Source organism: Mya arenaria, chromosome 13, assembly GCF_026914265.1.
Source record: "Mya arenaria isolate MELC-2E11 chromosome 13, ASM2691426v1".
Taxonomy (NCBI): Eukaryota; Metazoa; Mollusca; class Bivalvia; order Myida; family Myidae; genus Mya; species Mya arenaria.
Window position 1 is genome coordinate 23,375,489 of NC_069134.1, and position 18,229 is coordinate 23,393,717.

Genomic DNA, 18,229 nt, shown 5'->3' on the forward strand with positions numbered 1-18,229 from the left:
TAGGCACTGAAAAGAGACTATATCCTTAAAGGTTCGAATCATTTAAACTGTAATTTAGTTTTACTTAATGCTCATTGCTTTTATATAAGTGAATTAAAACATCTTATTGTAATATAATAAAATAAAAAATAATGGCGATAATCGCTCAGGTCTGGTAGTGTTTCAACATTGCCAGAGTAGATTTGCCTTATATGATAAAAAATGACTAAAAGTGCTTTTCTATATACCCTTTAATTATATTTAGTATGCAGATTTAGCCTGTTTAATAGTCAAAGACTAAGGAGGGCTATTTTGTTTTGCTCAGGCCAATGACTGATAGTTCTTGTTTCATTCTTTGAAAATGTCATTTGATTCACTTTTGCAGGTATCCCAAATGCAGGCAAGCATAGAACGTTTTGAAATGGAGCAGATGGGGCAAGGAGACAAGTATGAAAAACTTGTTGCAGACCATGAGAAACTGAAGCAGCTGAACCAGCACCAGACAAAAGACGCATCAGCACTGAGATCTGAATGTAACACACTGAAGCATAAGGTCTCAGAGCTTGAAGGTCAAATCCATACAATGCAGGCAGACAATGAGGATATGAAGATAAATTTGAAAGAAAAAGGGTCCGTGAAAGAGGCTGATTACAAGCACGTGTCTGAGCAACTAAAACTTGAGAAGGAAAATATGAAGATTATGGAGAAAAAGATGAGTGATGAGGTTAAAACACTGAAGGATTTGCTTGAAAAGAAGGAAAGAGAGTATTATAAGTTTGAAGCAGATATGAAGGCTAAGGATGAGAAGACAGCAACTATGATGAAAGCCATAAGTATTGAGGTGCAGAATCTTAAAGATTCAAACAGTAAAAAGGCAGCTCAGGAAACTCAAAGCAAAGCCAAGCTTGAAATGGAGATTGGTGAGTTAAAAAGTCTGGTTGGCGAAAAAGATCAAGAAAATGCCAAACAGGCCAAAGATATAAAATTCTTGAGGGATTCTTTGACTAATGCACAAACATTATCAGAATCAATGAAAACTGATTTAAAGAACAAGGACTCTGTAATTGCACAGTCTAAAGAATCAATTAATAAAATTCAGAAAGATTTGGACAAACAAACAGAAGACGGAAATGATAAAGTAAAGAATCTTGACAAAAGAATCAAAGCATTAACAACTGAACTCGAGAATGTTAAGGATGGTAAGAAGAACTCTGAAGCTGTTCTTGCAAAACGAGAGAGAGAATTGAAAGATTGCGAAGCTGAAAAGAAAAATGTGGAGTTAGAGAGAGACACCCTGGAAAAGAAGCTTACCGGTCTTGAAAAAACAAAAGATCAGCTTGTAACAGCGCTTGGTGCTTTGAAACAAGAAACCGAAAGACTATTGAACTTAAATGGATCTTTTAAGCAAGAAATAGAGCAGTTGAAAAATACATGTGCTGAAAAGGAACGTGAAATTTCAAACTTGAAGAATGAAATGGATCATAGAAATAATAATATTGAAAAGATGCAAATAGATTTGGAAAAGGCAAAGTCAGGCCAACACGCAACTGAGGAAGACAACAGAAATCTGAAAAGTGAGTTGGATCATGTAAAAACCAAGCATGAGAATGAGAGCAAAGATCTGAAAAACGAATTAAACAAACTTGAGAAAAAGCATGAGATGCTCATGGGTGACTTTGAAAAGGTTACAGAAGAAAAAAAGGCACTAGCTGAGCAAGTAATGGATACAAATGCAAAGATCAATGAAATGCAGTGTCAAATTGAAAAGGCCGATCAGGAGAAAAATGAGCTGTCAGAAGCAGTGGAAAAAACATCAAAGGACAAAAATGATCTAGTTAATCAGATCACTCAACTGACCGAAACACTAAGTGAAGTATCCAATGAGAGACTGGGTTTGAATAAAAAGGTAGAAGAAACCTCCTTTGCATTAGAAACTGCACAGTCCTGTTTGAAGGAAAATGAGGAAAAGCTAAAAACCTTTGAAGATGAATGTCTCAGTACCAAAGATGACTTAAACAGCATCAGAAAAGAAAAAGAAAATCTCGAAATCCAAAATAAAAGTAAACAAGAAGAAATTGATGATTTACAGGAGCAACAAAAGAAATTGAATGACCAGCTTGTAGGTGAAAGCAACAGAATGATGCAACTTACAGAGGACATAAAGAAACTGAAAGATGAACTTTCTATTAAACAAACAGTCGAATCAGAACTGCAAGCAGAGCTTAACACGGTGAAAGAATCATTGAATGGTGAACTAAGCGAATGCCAAAAACAAGTTAGTGAATTAAAAGAAGAGCTATCGCACAAAGCAGAAAATGTGCAGAAAATTGAAGGGACATTGTCAAGTTTAATGCAAGAAAAGTCTGATGTTGAAGTCAGCAATAAAACACTAGAAACTAAGGTTGAAGAGCTAACATTTTCCATGGATGATTTAAAATCCAAAGAACAACACCAGAAAGAATTGATCAGTGGATTTGAAGAAGAAATTAGGCAATTTAAAGATATGATCAATAAAACTGAGATGGAAATGTCTGCAAATATTGCCAAGAAAACTCAAGAAGTTGAGGAGCTGAAAAATGTGTGCGAGTCAAAGGACAATGATATTGAGAAGTTGCAAGCTGATGTTTCAGCAAAACAGGTTACTGTTGAACAATTAGAGGTAAAGCTTGATAATGTCTCTAAATATTCATCAGAGTTAGACATGAAAATTGCGGAATCAGAGAAAGAACTTGAGGCAGTCAAGTTTGCTTATGAAGAAATTGTTAAAGAAAGAAGTCAATTGCAAGCAAAAATTGTTGAGCTTGAAGCATTAAATACAGAGCAAAAGGATAAACTTGATGATTTGGCGCATGAAAAGGAATTTGCTTGCGTTGCACTAAAACAAAACATAGAAGAGATGCAGAACATTGCAGAAGGAAAGGATCATGAAATAAAGACACTCAAGGATGAAGTTAATCACAAGGTTAAAGAAACAGAGCGACTAGATCAAGATCTTCAGAGTGTTACCTCAGAAAGGGAAGAAAACCAGCTCAAAATTTCTGCAATACAGGCTGAATGTGAAGAGACCAAATTTGCCTTCTCAGAAATGCAAACAAAGTTTGAAAGTATAACTACAGAACATGAAAAGTTGGCTTCTGAATGCCAACAATTGAAAGACAACATAAGTGATAGTAACATGGAGTACTCTGTGAATCTTGCAACTCTGAAGCAAGAAGTCTCTCAAGCTGTTAATGTAAATGAGGAAAAAAACAAAAGAATTACAGAACTTACTAATGAGTTGAGTCATAAAGATGAAGAACTGTCTTTAAGGTTAAAACAGCTGGAAGAAATCACCACTGAAAAAGAAATTCTTTCAACAGAAGTAATTGAACTTAAAAAAGAAGCAGAATCAGTGAATTTGTCTCTAAAAGAAACACAGATGGCTGAAGAGAAGCTGAGTGCAAGTGAAGTGGAATTAAATCAGATTATCAGGGAATTGAAAGACCAACAGGCCGAACATACATTGGCTGAATCATCATACACTGCAGAACTATCTCAAAAGATTTGTGAACTTGAAAATATGGTGTCTGGTAAGGATTCGGAGATAAATGGTCTTAGAGATGAAGTTTCGCATCTGGCGATAAACCTTGAAAAGGTAAATAAAGTTTGCGAAGAAACAGTCTCACAGAAAAACGATTCTGATGAAATGATGAATGGGTTGAATAAGAAAATTGAGGAAATCAGTTTTACACTTGAAAATACAAAGGCTACCGAAGAAAAGGCATTGGAGCAAGTGTCTGTTTTGTCGAAAGAAATTGAAGCATTGAAAGATGAAATCAGTGACCTATCTGTTGAGACGTCAGTGACTATAGCTAAGCTTAAGCAAGATCTCACTGGGGCTTCTAATTGTTTGGAAGGCAGAGATGAAACCATTAAAGAATTGCAGTTGGAAGTTGATCACCAAAAGGCAGATTTAGAAAAGAGAGAGTGTGCATTGAATAGCATAAAACAAGAAAAGGAAGACCTAGAATTGAAATTAAATGAAGTACAGACTTGTCTTGAAGAGACAAAATTCACTTTATCAGACATAACCTTGTCAAAGTCAGAATTTGAAAAACAGGTGTGTAGTTTGACAGAAGAAATTTCTCAGTTGAAAGATGACTTGAGTGACCAAGCCATGGAAGAATCCGTTAGACAAGCAACATTGAAACAAACAAATGAAGAATTGAAAAACATTATTCAAGGGCGAGAAGAAGAGATTAAAGCATGCCATGAAGAAACACAGCACAAACAAGAAAAGCTTGATTCAGTTCTGCTTCAACTTAATGATTATTCTGCAAAGAATACTAATGCTGAGTTGCATGTTTCAAAGCTTGAGGGAGAGCTACTGAATTTCAAAACATTAATTGATGAATTGCAAGAAACTGACAAAAATCGCCAACTTAAACTAGCAAAATTAAATGAGTCATTAACCACTCTTCAAGACAGTTATCATCAAGTGAAATCTGAAAGGGACAATCTTGAAGGAATGTATGAAACAACTCAGAATGAATTACAGAATATTACAAGTGGTAAAGAGGAAGAAGTTTCCAATCTTAGGACAGAATTGTCACATGTGAGTAAGAAGTATGACGAAAGTGTCAGCCAATTAGAAAAGTTTCAGAATGATTATCAAACAGCAGCACTGAAAATTAATGAGCAGAAGGACAATATTGAGTCAATGGAGTTCAAACTCCATGAATGTGAAAAAGATATTGCAGAAAAATCTGCTTGTGTGATAAGTTTACAAACAGAAATTAAATCACTAAAAGATGAACTTCACACTATGTCTGTAAGTGAGACGGCAAACAAAACAAAATTGACACAGGAAAATGAAGAGCTGAACAATTTAGTTGAAGGTCACAAGGAAGAAATTGAAAAACTGCATCAAGAACTAACACATGTGAATCTTGAACTGGAAGATGAAAGAGAGAAACTGAAAGTCATGGAAAATAACATTGAAAAGTATGAGACAGAATTGATTGAAAACAAACAAAGGTGTGAAGAACTGGAAAACATTAAAATGTGCATGGAAAAAGAAATGTGTGATGTGAGAGAAGAGCTTAGTCATGCCAATGAAAGAATACTGGTTATAACAAGTGCTTTGGAAGTTTGTGAACAGCAGAGAAATGAATTACAGTCTGAAATCACCAGTAAAACATCAGAACTAGAACTTGGAGAAAGGAAAATTGAGGAACTTCAAGACATGTATAATGATCAACAACGGAAGATGGTGGACATTGTAAGTGAATCAAACAGTCTTAAGGATAAAATAAATGTTATTTCTGGTGATGGAGCTACAATGTCTGCCAAATTAAGTCAGGAAATTGAAGGATTAAAAAATACAATGGAAGGAATGAAAGAAATAGAAAATACATTGTTGTTGGAAAATGAAAAATTAAAAGAAAACATTGAACGATATGAAAATGAACTTCGGGAAATGGCAAATTCAAAAACAGAGCTGTTAGGTAAGCTGTCAAGTGAGAAGAATGAAATGGAAGAATTAAAACATTGTTTTGAAGTGGTACAACAATCAGAAAAAGAGTGTGCAAGAAAAACCGAGAAATTGGAAAAAGAACTGGTTGCATTAAAAGATGAACTCAGCGATAATCAAGTTGAAGAGTCGATGCGAACAGCAGAGATGAAACAAGACATTAGTGAAAAGGAAAATATTATAGACAGTCTTGAGAAACAAGTACAGTCATTGAGAGAAGAAATTGGCAATGTTACTTTATCACTTGAAAAAAGGAGTGCTGATCTAGAAGAAGTCGTAAAGGAAAGAGATTCCATTAATGTCAAATTAACTGAAGTAACAAATAGTAAAGATGAGGTTGTCTTTGAATTGAGTGAAGAAAAAAAGAAGAATGAAGAGCATTCTGCATCAAAAGAAAAACTAGAAAAAAACCTTATTATTCTAAAGGAGACTTTAAATGAACAGTCAGTGGATATTTCATCAAGCCAAGCCAAATACTTAACAGAATTGGAAGAAAACAAAAATGTTATTGAACATTATGAAAAGAAAATTGAAGAGCTCCGTACTGAAATTGAGCATGCGAATGATAAAATTAGTGCTCTTGATGTATCTAAAGGTCAATGTTGTAAGCAACTCTGTGATACCCTTGAGGTCCTCAGAATAGAAAAAGAAGAGAAAGATCAGATTAACTTTGCTAAAGCTGAAATAGATTTAAATATGTTAGCAGCCCAGAATAAAATTGATGTACTTGAGAAAGAAACATTGGAGCTGAAAGACAGTTTAACTAAAAGCATGTCCGAAAATGAGCTTCTGCAAAGTGAGATAACTAATCTCAAAGAGGAATCAAATAATGTCATTGAAGGAAAGGATGAAAACTTGATGAAATTGAAATCTACATTGGAGCGAATGGAAGAAGAGAAAGAAACTATCCAGAAAAACCTTGATGAGGTTCTTGCTAAGCAGAAAGATGAGACTGCTTCCAAGATTGATCTTCAGAAATCATTAGAAGAAACAATATTTAAGCTTCAGGAAACAGCTAAGGAATTAGAAAATAGCAAGAATGAAGTCAACATTCTGCAGAAACACATTCAGGAGTTAAAAGACAATGTCAGTGAACAATCACAGAGTAATGACCAAGAGAAAGCAAGCCTCAACTTGCAGCTTGAAGAAGCAAACAATGTCTCTAGTGGGACTTTGAAAAAAATCAGTGAATTGGAATCTGAACTTCAGCACAAAACGGAGGAAAATGAAAAGTTGCATGCATGTTTGACTGAAAAAGATGCAAAATTCAAAGAACTTGAAAGCGACCTAATGCAAGCATCAAGTCACTATGACGCTTGTAAATTGGAGAGAGATCATTCAGCAGAAAATGCTGATAAAGAAGTAAAACAACTTGAAAAGAAGATAAGTGAGCTGTCAGATAAACTAGACATTGAGAGGAAGGAAAAACAGAATGTGGAGGATCAGCTGCTTAAGAAGCAAGGCCAGTTGAAAGTAAGCCAGTGTGACTTTGAAGACATTCAGGAACAAAATTCAGAAATGGATAAGGCAATTGAACGTTTACAGAAGGAAAATGGTTTGCTTGAAGAACGTGTTAGTAGCTTGACAGGCAGGCTTACTTCATTGGATATGGAGAAAATAAGCTTGCAACAATCGCTTACAGAAATGAAGAATATAAATAGTGGTCATGAGAGCAAAATTGCTGAATTTGAAGAAAGCCTGAAAACACTACCATCTAGATTAGCAGACAGTCAGGATGAAAGGGATAATCTGGAAAAACGCCTGCTTGATCGTGAAAATGAACTGTTTTCATTGAGAGATAAATATACTTCTGTGAAAGTAAATTTAGAAGAAAAAGTAAGTTGTCTAGATGTGGATATTGAATCATTAAATGAATCATTATCTACCACTAAGAGTGAGTTACAGACAGTGTTAGATCAGAAACAAAATATTGAGAATGAGTTGGAAGCCCTCCAGATGCAAGCAAAAGAATCGTCTGAGACTGTTGAACGTCTTGAAGAACAGATTGCACAGGTTACAAGTAATTGCAATTCTCTTGACGAAGAAAAAACAAATTTGATTGAGACTGTTGATACTTTGAAAAAAGAAATAAGTGAATTAAAAAATGAGCATCATCACACAACAAGGGTTTTAGGTGATAAAGAAAGTGAACTGCAGTCAACACAAGTTTTTACACAGTCTCTTCAAGAACAGCTTGATCAAGTGGACAATGAATATAAAAATCTTCAAGAGCGAGTGTATGTTTTGACCTCAGAGAAAACAGACCTTGAATCTTCATTACAACAGTCCAAAGTTGAAATTGAAAGACTTCAAATTGAATTGCAAGAGAAGACTGTAAAACAAACTGAAGAAGTAAGTGAAGCTATGGGAAAGTATCAAGAGGTTCAAGAAAAAGTTTTCAGCCAGAGTGACACCTTGAGAAATAAAGATCAAGAAATTGCTCAGTTGGAAGAGGAGCTAAAGGCAAGTTCCAAAGAGCTCCAGCAGGCAAAAAAAGAAATAGAGACACTTATTGAAAAGCTTGATGTCCTTGAAAATGAGAAAATTGATCTTGAAGCATCAGTTTGTAATATGACCATTAAACTGACTGAAGTTCAAGAAAAACTTGATGAAACTGCTTCAGATCAAAAGTTTGAAGAAAAAAATAAGACTGTGTTAGAAAATGACAGAGCAAGGTTAAAGGATGAATTAGAAGCTTTGACATCCGAGTTGAATGATGTGCGCGAGACACTGAAGTCCAGCGAACAAGATTTTACTGAAAATACCATGGCTGTTGATGATCTTACTAGAACAAACACCTCATTAGAGAAAGACATTGAATCTAAGTCAAAATACATCACAGAATTGGAAGACTCTATACAAGAGAAAGAAGAAGCAATAAGAACATTGGAAGAAAATGTTAGTGATAACAAGAAGGAAATCAGCAGTTTAAACGCAGAAATTGAGACTCTACAAAATGAACTATCAAAGTTTGAAGGGGAATGCTCACAAAGAAGTAATGAGACTGATTTACTTGCTGCAGATTTAAGTGAGGCTAAAGAACAGATTAAGACTCTGACAATGGAAAATGAAACCGCCCTGGAAAGGCTAGGAGTGATCAAAATGGAGTGTGAAAAGTACAAGAAAGTGGAAGAAAATTTGCAATCTGAAATAGAAAGTTTGAAGATGACTTTGACTGTTACCCAGGATGAATTGAATATTAGTGAAGACAAGAATAAAGACACACATGCTAAGGTTGAAAAATTGCAGGCAGATGTTGAAACACTTGAAACTAAATTAAAGAAGATGGAATCAGAAAAAGAAGAACTGGAAGGAATGGTTGAATACACTAGCATGGAGAGTTCAGGAAAAGATGATGAGATAAATGAGTTGAAAGAGAAGCTGAATAATGTGGAAGTTAATAAAGGCAATGTGACAAAAGAATTAAAAGAAAAGGAAGATGAGTGTACAAAACTGAGACAACAACTGGCAGAAACTGAAGACTGTTTGACTGCTGTTCAGACTGAGAAGACACTTCTAGAAAAGGAAATTTGCAGTGGGCAAACTGATGCTTTGAAGAAATCAAGTGAATGTGAGGAATTGCAAGACAAAGTTAGGTCATTGGAAAACGATTGTGATAACTTAAAGGACATGCTGGAATCAATGGAATTTGAGCATAAAACATTGGTAGACCAGAATGAAATATTGGAAAAAGAGGTAAAGTCATTAAAAGACATTATTGAAAAGGAATCAAACAATAATTTAAATGCTGAAAATATATATGAACAGAACTTGCGCTCAAATGAGCTGAAAATTAAAAATCTTGAAGGGGAATTGGAAGAAATGAGAGTGAGGAATATTGAAATCGTAGACAGCTTGAATATGGAGCTCAGTGACTTGCAACAGCAGTTGAATAGACTTACTGAGTCAGAAAGGGAACTCAATATAGAAAAGAAGTCTTTGGAAGACCAGATCCGATCAATGAAAGCTACATACAGTGAAGCTGATGCTATCCAGCAAGATTTTAGGGATGCCAGGACAGAGCTTGCCAGTCTGACTTCCGTGAGGCTGGATCTTGAACAGCGTGTAGCCACACAGGAGCGGGAGAAATCTGACCTATTGGGGCAGTTCCTGGCCCTCGAGGACAAGCATTGTGCCCTGCAGAAAGACACAGACACATGCCGGGCTCAGGTGAGTTAAATAGGAATTTTTCACAGTGCATGAACATTTCATTCTTGAATTAAAGTCTTTAACTAAATCATTTTAATATGAATGTGGTTTTTATTCAACCAGTGACCATCATTAAATGCCTGCAAACATAAGATTCAGATGATGATAATAATGACAATGATTTTGTTATACATGTAAATAAAAGTACTTTTTAATAATCACTGTTAAGCTAAAAAAATAAATAAGTTCAATATTTGTATATGAACATAAAAATGTTATAATTAGCAAATGCGTGAATAAAACTAGATAACTAAATCTAAAATTCCTAATACAAAACTTTAAATTCAGTAATTTATCATAAAATATGAAACAATAAATTCCACAGTATAATGGGCAGATTGTTCAGAACTTCGTTATATTTAACAACTTTGTTAATGTCATTGTACATGTAGTTTACCATCAAAATGTTTCTGCTCTGGAAGATCATATTTACTCAATTCTGTTCCATTTTATTTCTAACAAGATTTCAAACAACTGGTTCAGCTGTACTTGTTTATATTTAAATGTGTGAGCACATCAGCAAATATTTCCTGTTTGAAAGTTAACAACAATGCCTTTAATCTTGTGTTAACTTAAACAAATTTCTGATCAATCAGCCCAATATAACTTAATACTTGTATCAGGTGAATGAGCTGGAGGGTGAAGTGCAGGCTCACCTGTCAACTGTAAAACAACTAGAGGTTGAACTAAGAGAGGCACAGCATTCAGCAAGTCAGGCCAGGAAAGATGCTGGCAACCTTAAGACTGAGATGAGCGACCTTAAACAGGTCAGTATAGGGCAGGGATATTATTGGGGTTGAAGGGTATTAAGAGGACCAGGTTCTGGAGGTACAGGATACAGGAAGCTAGGCTAGGAAAGATGCCGACAATCTGGAGACTTGAGATGAACTACCATTAACCGCCCAGTGAGAATTGCTTGAGGGGTTGGATATGCTTAAATAAATGATAACAATACTTTCTTGCAAATGATCCGCATCCAAGTATTCATAATTATCATGGACATATCAGTGAATACTAATATGACATAATTTTATGTTTCTAATGTAATTGTACGGTACATTGATCATCATTATTCATATTATACAGGTGAATGTAGAGCTAGTGGAAAACTTGACTGCAATGACCAGTGAGACTGACAGGCTGAGACAGGAGGTGACCGCTCTACAGGCTGTGAACGACCGACTACAAGCAGATAGAGACAACTTGATCGCGGTCCAGGGGGAGCTTGACCACTTGAAGGAAAAACTGACCACTTTACAGGACAGGGTGTTGTTGGTGGAGACAGAAAAGGTACATGATACAGATTTTAGCGTGTTAAACACATTTAACCCCTATTTATTGACTGTGGTTTAAGATCAATAAATTCTATTCAGTACTAGATATGTTCAATAGATTCAATTTAATGTAAATAAACTTAATTTGACCAGTCAAACAAATTATCTCACAATATAATTATAAATACTTATTATAATGAAGTTGTATGTTTTTCTTGTTGACTAGAGAAGGACATGTTACTTAAATATTGGTTTGTCAATTACACTCGATCATATTTATTCATGGTCTTAGTAGCATTTGCAAAAAGGTATGGCCCACAGTCATTTCAAACAAATCTTTGTTTCTCTTTACAGTCTGAGCAGAATGCAGTGCTGCAAGAATTAAAAATGGAGTTAAATGATATGAAAACAGACAATCAACGTTTAAAACATTTGGAGACTGAGGAAGCGGAATTAGGTCCCTTGAGGACTCAACTTGAGGCACAAGGAGTGGAGCTGGAGCGTAGGCAACAGGAAGTTGAGAGACTGAAGGGGGAGTTGGAGAAGGCGGGGCAAGTCACGCAGGAGCAGGGTGGGGCACAGGCCGACCAGGATATGAAGGCTGTAAGTTGTGGTGGCCTGAATAATTGATATTCATAAACTATTGTATTTAGAAAGAAAGGCACAAAATATGAATCCCTTTGAAAATTCAAATTATCAGCTTTATATTTGCAATCATATGCCTTTTTTGTAAATAATAAGCATTTAATAACTCAAATCCATCATATTTATCGAAACTTTGATTTCAAGATTAAAGACAAACTTATTATACATTGACACTTTGTAAAACACTTAACATATCACAACAAAATGTAGAGAAATTTAAAATAGTCTCCCCTTTTGGTTGGTCCCTGAAGTTTATATGTGGTAAATTAATGTTTGAAATCTAAGACAAACCAATCAATACATGTGTTTGTGATTCTTTAGACCCTAGAGAAGTGGTCGAGCCGGTGCTCTCGTCTGAACAGTCAGCTACAGATGGAGAAGAAGACTAATAGTAAACTCCAGGAACAGTTGGCTAATGTCAGAGCTAGCATTGCAGAAAAGGTATGACATAATCGGGGTTGTTGCTAGCAAGAAATTTTAGCAATTGCCATGTCATTTAACCATTAGTTGGTTATAGTTTCTTCCTGGAAGTTTATTGTTGGAGATATTATAAAGGTATAGGTTATTTTCCTGAAATACCGACAAATATATCCTGATAAACAACACATTTTAAACAAATGCCAGTTTAATTGGGAATGGGTGCAAATTAAATACCATCGCCTTGTCATTTAGGAAAGAAACATAAGTTGTGTATGTTTTTGCATCTCATTTGATATTTCTCCTTTTTAACTACATTTTGTACCCTGATACAACTTAAGGCTCTTTTTTCTAAAAGCGGTCTTGGCTATCAAGTTACAATAAATTGGTGATTTTAAACATATATTTTGGACATGTTTTAAGCAGTTCAAAGAAATTTGAGCAAAAGGAAATGGTAGCATAATGTTTTAAGATGTGAACAATGGCAAGTGTTTTCCTGAAAGTGTTCAGCAACCAGCTTAAAAAAGGCTAAATGTTTATGTATTTCACCATTTACTTTAACCATAGGTATTTGAGGGGTGAAAACAATTGGCTGTATGGTCAGAGGTAGACAGCTATTTGGAAATTTCATGCCCTTACATCTAGTGTTTACAACTTAAAGGTGTTGCTATTTAATGACTTCTCATGCTAAATCTGTTTGTTTGTTTTCCAGATATCAGAGGCCACAGCGAACCTTCAAGGTGAACTGGCGACTGCACGGTCAGAGGCTGACAGCTACCTAGACAGATACCACACCCTAACACGGCAGTATACACAACTTGAAGCCGAGTGTGGGCGCCTAAAGCAGCAATTACTGTTATCAGGTAATTTTTAATTTGATATAGAAGTGTTTGTAATGTATGTCATGCAATGATATTCTATTGTTCTATTTCTTTTTTAACATATATGTATTTTCAACATTTTTATCTGGATCAGGTCAGATACACTTAATTAAGCCAATTGTCTGGAGCCATTACTATGTAACTATTAGAAAAAAAGTAATGAAACCTGAGATATTAAGCATCTATAGCTGTAGTGCGGTGATGCTCATGACAATTTTATCTGGATGAGATAGTAGCACCTGTTTTCTTTAATTGATAAAAAAAAATGAACAGAAATAATGCAACAATTGCGTCAAACTATATTTGCCATTTGTTATTTATTTTTTTTAAACTTATTTGTTTGAAGCCATAAGTATATATAAAAAAAATAATAAAAAAAATGTGACTTATAGAAACTTATTTTAAGTGTGGATAACAAGTGTTCAATAGTCATTTTTTTTTAAATAAAATACTCCTTGCAGATCTCTGCAATCTTGAACTGTTTGGTTCTTCAGTAAGAAGTTCTTTGACTGGGATACCAAATCTATAATTTGCTTGTCATCTTAATTTTTGCACTACATTATTTAACTTCAGATGTTAAACCAGTGATAACACCCAGTGGGCAGGATTCCACTCCAGTCCCAACTTTGCGACGTACCAGAAGCTCATCTCGTCAGCGGTCGCTCATGAATGCCACTCCATCACCCTCCCAGACTGACACAGAGACGCCCGAGTCAAGGGCTGTTAATATGTGTACCTTTGAGGGAGCAGGGATTATGGCTGACAAGGGATCAACAGAAACTGTTGCCAGTGTTGGTACAGCACCTGTGGCTAAGAGATTGCGAAGTTCTGACCAGGGTATGCTACTCAATGTCATTTAAATTTGTTGTCTTTACAAGTTCTTCCCCTTATTATGTTTCAGAATAACCAGGTCAGGAAATCACTGATGTGCTGTAGAAATTGATACACTGAAACTGAATTTCAGTTGATAAATACATTGTAGTTGACAAACATCAATTTTGGCCTTATGCATGAGCAAATAAGACATCCTGCAAGCTTTGCATAGAAATAAAAAATAATATAAGAACTTCATCAAAAACAATTTTAAATTTACCAAAATGTAATAATTACTGGATCTGTTGAAATTCTTATCCAAAATAGTTATGTTAAGATTCAGATTTGAGATTCTAATGTTGATTACTTTCCTTATGGAATATTTATAGACATAACAATTAGTCATTTATGTTTACAGGAGTTGACAGCCTTGTCACTAAATTGGTTGTAGAAGAAGAAAAAACTCCAAAGAGGAAAAGTCCCCATAGTCTGTCAAGGTCCAAAAACAAGGCAGAGAAAAGCCATGTAGTGACCCCTGACCAAAAAGACAGTACCAAAGTTGACAGTCTGGTCACACAAACATCGAGTTCAGCATTGATAACAATGTTTAGCAGGTCTGCTGAAGCAGACAATGAGAGCTTGGAGGTAGTTAAAAGTGCCATTAAAACTGAAAATGAAAACAGTGAGTCACAGTCAGATAGTGCCAATTCTACTAAAAGCAATGTCACAGATAGGAGTATGTCTCCAGTTCTCAGCAAACGTAAAATTCTCCATGCAAACCAGACAGTGAAAACTTCTTTGGGAATGCCAATGAAGCCAAAGGGACTCCGAGGCAAGAGGTTGCAGACATCTACGGTTCCTATTGCTCAGGATTCTACTACTGAGACGCGGCCAGCTGTGAAGAAACTGGACACATCAGCAATCCTGGCTCAGGGTCTAGACACTTTGTTGTCTACTTCTAGGTCAGGTCAGCAACCGAGCAAGAAAATGGATACCAGTGTCAATGTCACAAGGGTAATACTTTCTTTTCTATTGAGGAATTTTTCTAATAAATACAAAGGAGCTCTAAATGATAAACCATCTTTCAACTGACAGACACTTTGTTGTTGTTTTTATTAAAATCAAGTTTTGTTATTGTTGAGGAGAAGAATTTGCAAGAAGATTTTCATTAATGTAACCTTTCTGTTCTTACCTTCTTTCAGAAGAATCCCTTGGGGACAATTACCAACAGCCCTGTGAAGAAGGCTCCTGTATCAGGCGCAGGTCGTGTGGAGCGGGAGATAGGGGCCGCTCCCCTGGCAGGGCCTCAGCGTACGTTGAGTAGGGGTAAATCACCCAAGCCATTGAGGCCCAGGGGTAGGGCCGTGCAGGAGGAACAGAGTTCCATCACAGAGCAGAAAGAGGAGGTGCCCGAGTGTACAACACAGTGATGTTATTTTGACTAAGGTGTTTAGGTGTTACCCTGTCATTTTGCTATCCTGAGCGTAAAACACAGTGAACGTTGAATGAAACTGGGGTGCACAACTCTGGATTTGCTAGTTCAGATACAACTTCGTGACAAGGGGGCTTGTTACTTTGAGTGTCAAACTTTATATACATGCTAGCCTGCAAAGTGTATATTGAACAACATTTGGACCTTTGAAACTTGAGTGTGAAATTCATTATTGGAATGTAAAACACAGTGAATAGGCCTGATGATTAACCTGCCTAAGTGACTGTGTTAAACCCTATTAAAATCATCAATGTAATGTGCAGCACCATAAACTTGCTTGTCTGGGTATGTTGCACTGAACTAATATTTAAAGATGAATGGGCTAGGAAAAGGTGTAAACACTTTCTAGCCAGAGTGTAAGACACTGCATTTTTGTGAGCTGAAAGTAGATCAGGGTTAAGGAACATGGTCATTTCAGGACATTAATTTATGATTGATTAAGAATCTGGGATTTCACTGATGCAGGAAACATGAGTCCCTTAGGCAATTTTCTTGCTGGGAACCCCTTTCCAACTTACTATGCATCACTTAGACAACCAAAATAAACTTGAGTTTAAGCATTATTTTGGGACAGCAAAATTACCAATATACACCATGAGGATATCAGGACCCTCATTAGGAAATTATTTTGGAAAACCCCGTGTAAAATATAAAAAAAATGTAATTCAGCATTTATAAACCATATAGCAACACTAGCAATGTGCACTGCTAATTAAGCCATTCATATGATCTCATTTGTTTAAAACAAGTACTTATAATGCTTCTGTGTTTAACTTCCTATTTATATCATACTAGTATACATGTAAGTAGTAATACCTAGTGTTGCCATAAAGGCCTGCTGCTTCCCAGTGTTGTCATTCATTGTACATTCTTTGGTAACTTATTTCAAACCTATGTTATGGTAAAATGTCTTTAACTTTATATTATGTAAGTGTAGTAATTATTCTATTATTTTTACTCTATTTTTAGTTCACTAATCGTCTATTACACTTGTGTTATGCTTATTGTAATTGTAGTGAAAATTTGTGCTCTGTTGGATATTCAAATGCCTGTAAACATCTTTAAACAAATAAAACCCAGCAATTTTGTAATATAAGAAAATTAAAAATAGATGCTGTAGTTCTAAGAGTTTTTCTGTTTCCTACCCAAGTTATTGTTGTTTTTGTTCATCCAAACACTGACAGATTAGTCAACTTTGTTGTTATTGAGTTATTTATTTTCTCTACACGAACTTCACATATTTGATGTGCACAATTACTATCGAGTATTAATTTTCCTGCACTGGTTAGTTTTGTGTTTGTGCTTAAATTGTTTGACTTGTTTGTTTTGACTGTTAGGTATAATTGTGATGCCACGCTTGGAAGTATGTTATTATGTTATTTTATTCATCGGTGGTATTGTTTGTTAGTGGGGTGGTTATTTATCTATTCTGAAGGTTATCTGATGTACGCTTTGGAATGCCTGGTGACCACATATTACCTTGGTATCATTTCAAATAGTTTAATGTGTGGATAAAAAATGACCAAAAACAATATGAAAAAATCTAGGCTGTATTAGCCTCAATAGATTGAAAATAGGCCTTTCCATATCTGATTTTGGTTGAAATAAGGAACAGAAACTGCAATGTCTTTATCAATAATGGAGATGTATTTTACATATTAGTTGTTGGCAAGAAATACCCTTTCCTTTCTTTTTCTGTAGAGACTGAGGACCCCTTTTATTTGCCCCATAATAGGGAGCATGATGAAATACCCTTTCAAATGTTGTCAAAATTGTATTGGTTCATCAGGCATTCAAATTGAACATTATTGCCAATGCCTGAAATAATCGAAAAGCTCATTGTGTACATCAGATAACTTCATTGCACCAGTGCTTATTCATACACTTGCACCAGTACATGTTGAACATTTTTATGCCCCCTTTTGAAAAAAGTGGGGTATATTGTTTTGCACATGTCGGTCGGTCGGTCGGTCGGTCGGTCTGTCTGTCGGTCGGTCGGTCGGTCGGTCGGTAGGAATACCAAATGGTTTCCGATCAATAACTTGAGAACGCTTTGACCGAGGGACCTCATACTTGGTATGTGTATTGGTCATCACCAGCAGATGAACCCTATTGATTTTGAGGTCAGTGGGTCAAAGGTCAAGGTCAGTGTGACCTTTACATGAAAAACGGTTTCCGATCAATAACTTGAGAACGCTTTGACCCAGGAACCTCATACTTGGTAGGTGTATTGGTCATGACCAGCAGATGAACCCTATTGATTTTGAGGTCAGTGGGTCAAAGGTCAAGGTCAGTGTGACCTTAACATGAAAAACGGTTTCCGATCAATAACTTGAGAACGCTTTGACCCAGGGACCTCATACTAGGTAGGCTTATTGGTCATGACCAGCAGATGAACCCTATTGATTTTGAGGTCAGTGGGTCAAAGGTCAAGGTCAGTGTGACCTTTACATGAAAAACGGTTTCCGATCAATAACTTGAGAACGCTTTGACCCAGGGACCTCATACTTGGTAGGTGTATTGGTCATGACCAGCAGATGAACCCTATTGATTTTGAGGTCAGTGGGTCAAAGGTCAAGGTCAGTGTGACCTTAACATGAAAAACGGTTTCCGATCAATAACTTGAGAACGCTTTGACCCAGGGACCTCATACTAGGTAGGCTTATTGGTCATGACCAGCAGATGAACCCTATTGATTTTGAGGTCAGTGGGTCAAAGGTCAAGGTCAGTGTGACTGTAAGCTGAAAAAAGGTTTTCTGATTGTCCATATTTTTTTAATGCATGCACAGATGATTGGGATTGATGTATAAATGTTTGTATAGAAATGATTTTCTTTTATGTTACTATTTTTTTTTTACATTCTTAATCCTGCATATTCTTTAGTGTAGAGTTTATATCAGTAATAAGTAGTTCATTTAGCTTTGTTTTTTCTATCACATTACCTGTCTGATATTTGTTTCAATAAATACTAGTTTCACAATATATCTGTGTTGTTCTTTCCTGAGAG

General features: G+C 35.8%; 1 protein-coding gene across 1 annotated transcript in view; it reads left to right on the plus strand.

Moving 5' to 3' along the window:
• LOC128214039 (centromere protein F-like) overlaps positions 1–17,634 on the plus strand; it is a 29,666-nt gene extending 12,032 nt beyond the window's left edge. Inside the window, exons 4-12 of the mRNA XM_052920268.1 lie at positions 365–9,661; positions 10,324–10,467; positions 10,787–10,990; positions 11,329–11,577; positions 11,941–12,060; positions 12,749–12,899; positions 13,491–13,754; positions 14,149–14,744; positions 14,933–17,634. Coding sequence (XP_052776228.1) covers positions 365–9,661; positions 10,324–10,467; positions 10,787–10,990; positions 11,329–11,577; positions 11,941–12,060; positions 12,749–12,899; positions 13,491–13,754; positions 14,149–14,744; positions 14,933–15,160 — 11,253 coding nt within the window. The 3' untranslated portion in view covers positions 15,161–17,634. The remainder of the gene's footprint in view (positions 1–364; positions 9,662–10,323; positions 10,468–10,786; positions 10,991–11,328; positions 11,578–11,940; positions 12,061–12,748; positions 12,900–13,490; positions 13,755–14,148; positions 14,745–14,932) is intronic.
• Positions 17,635–18,229: the final 595 nt, after the last annotated feature.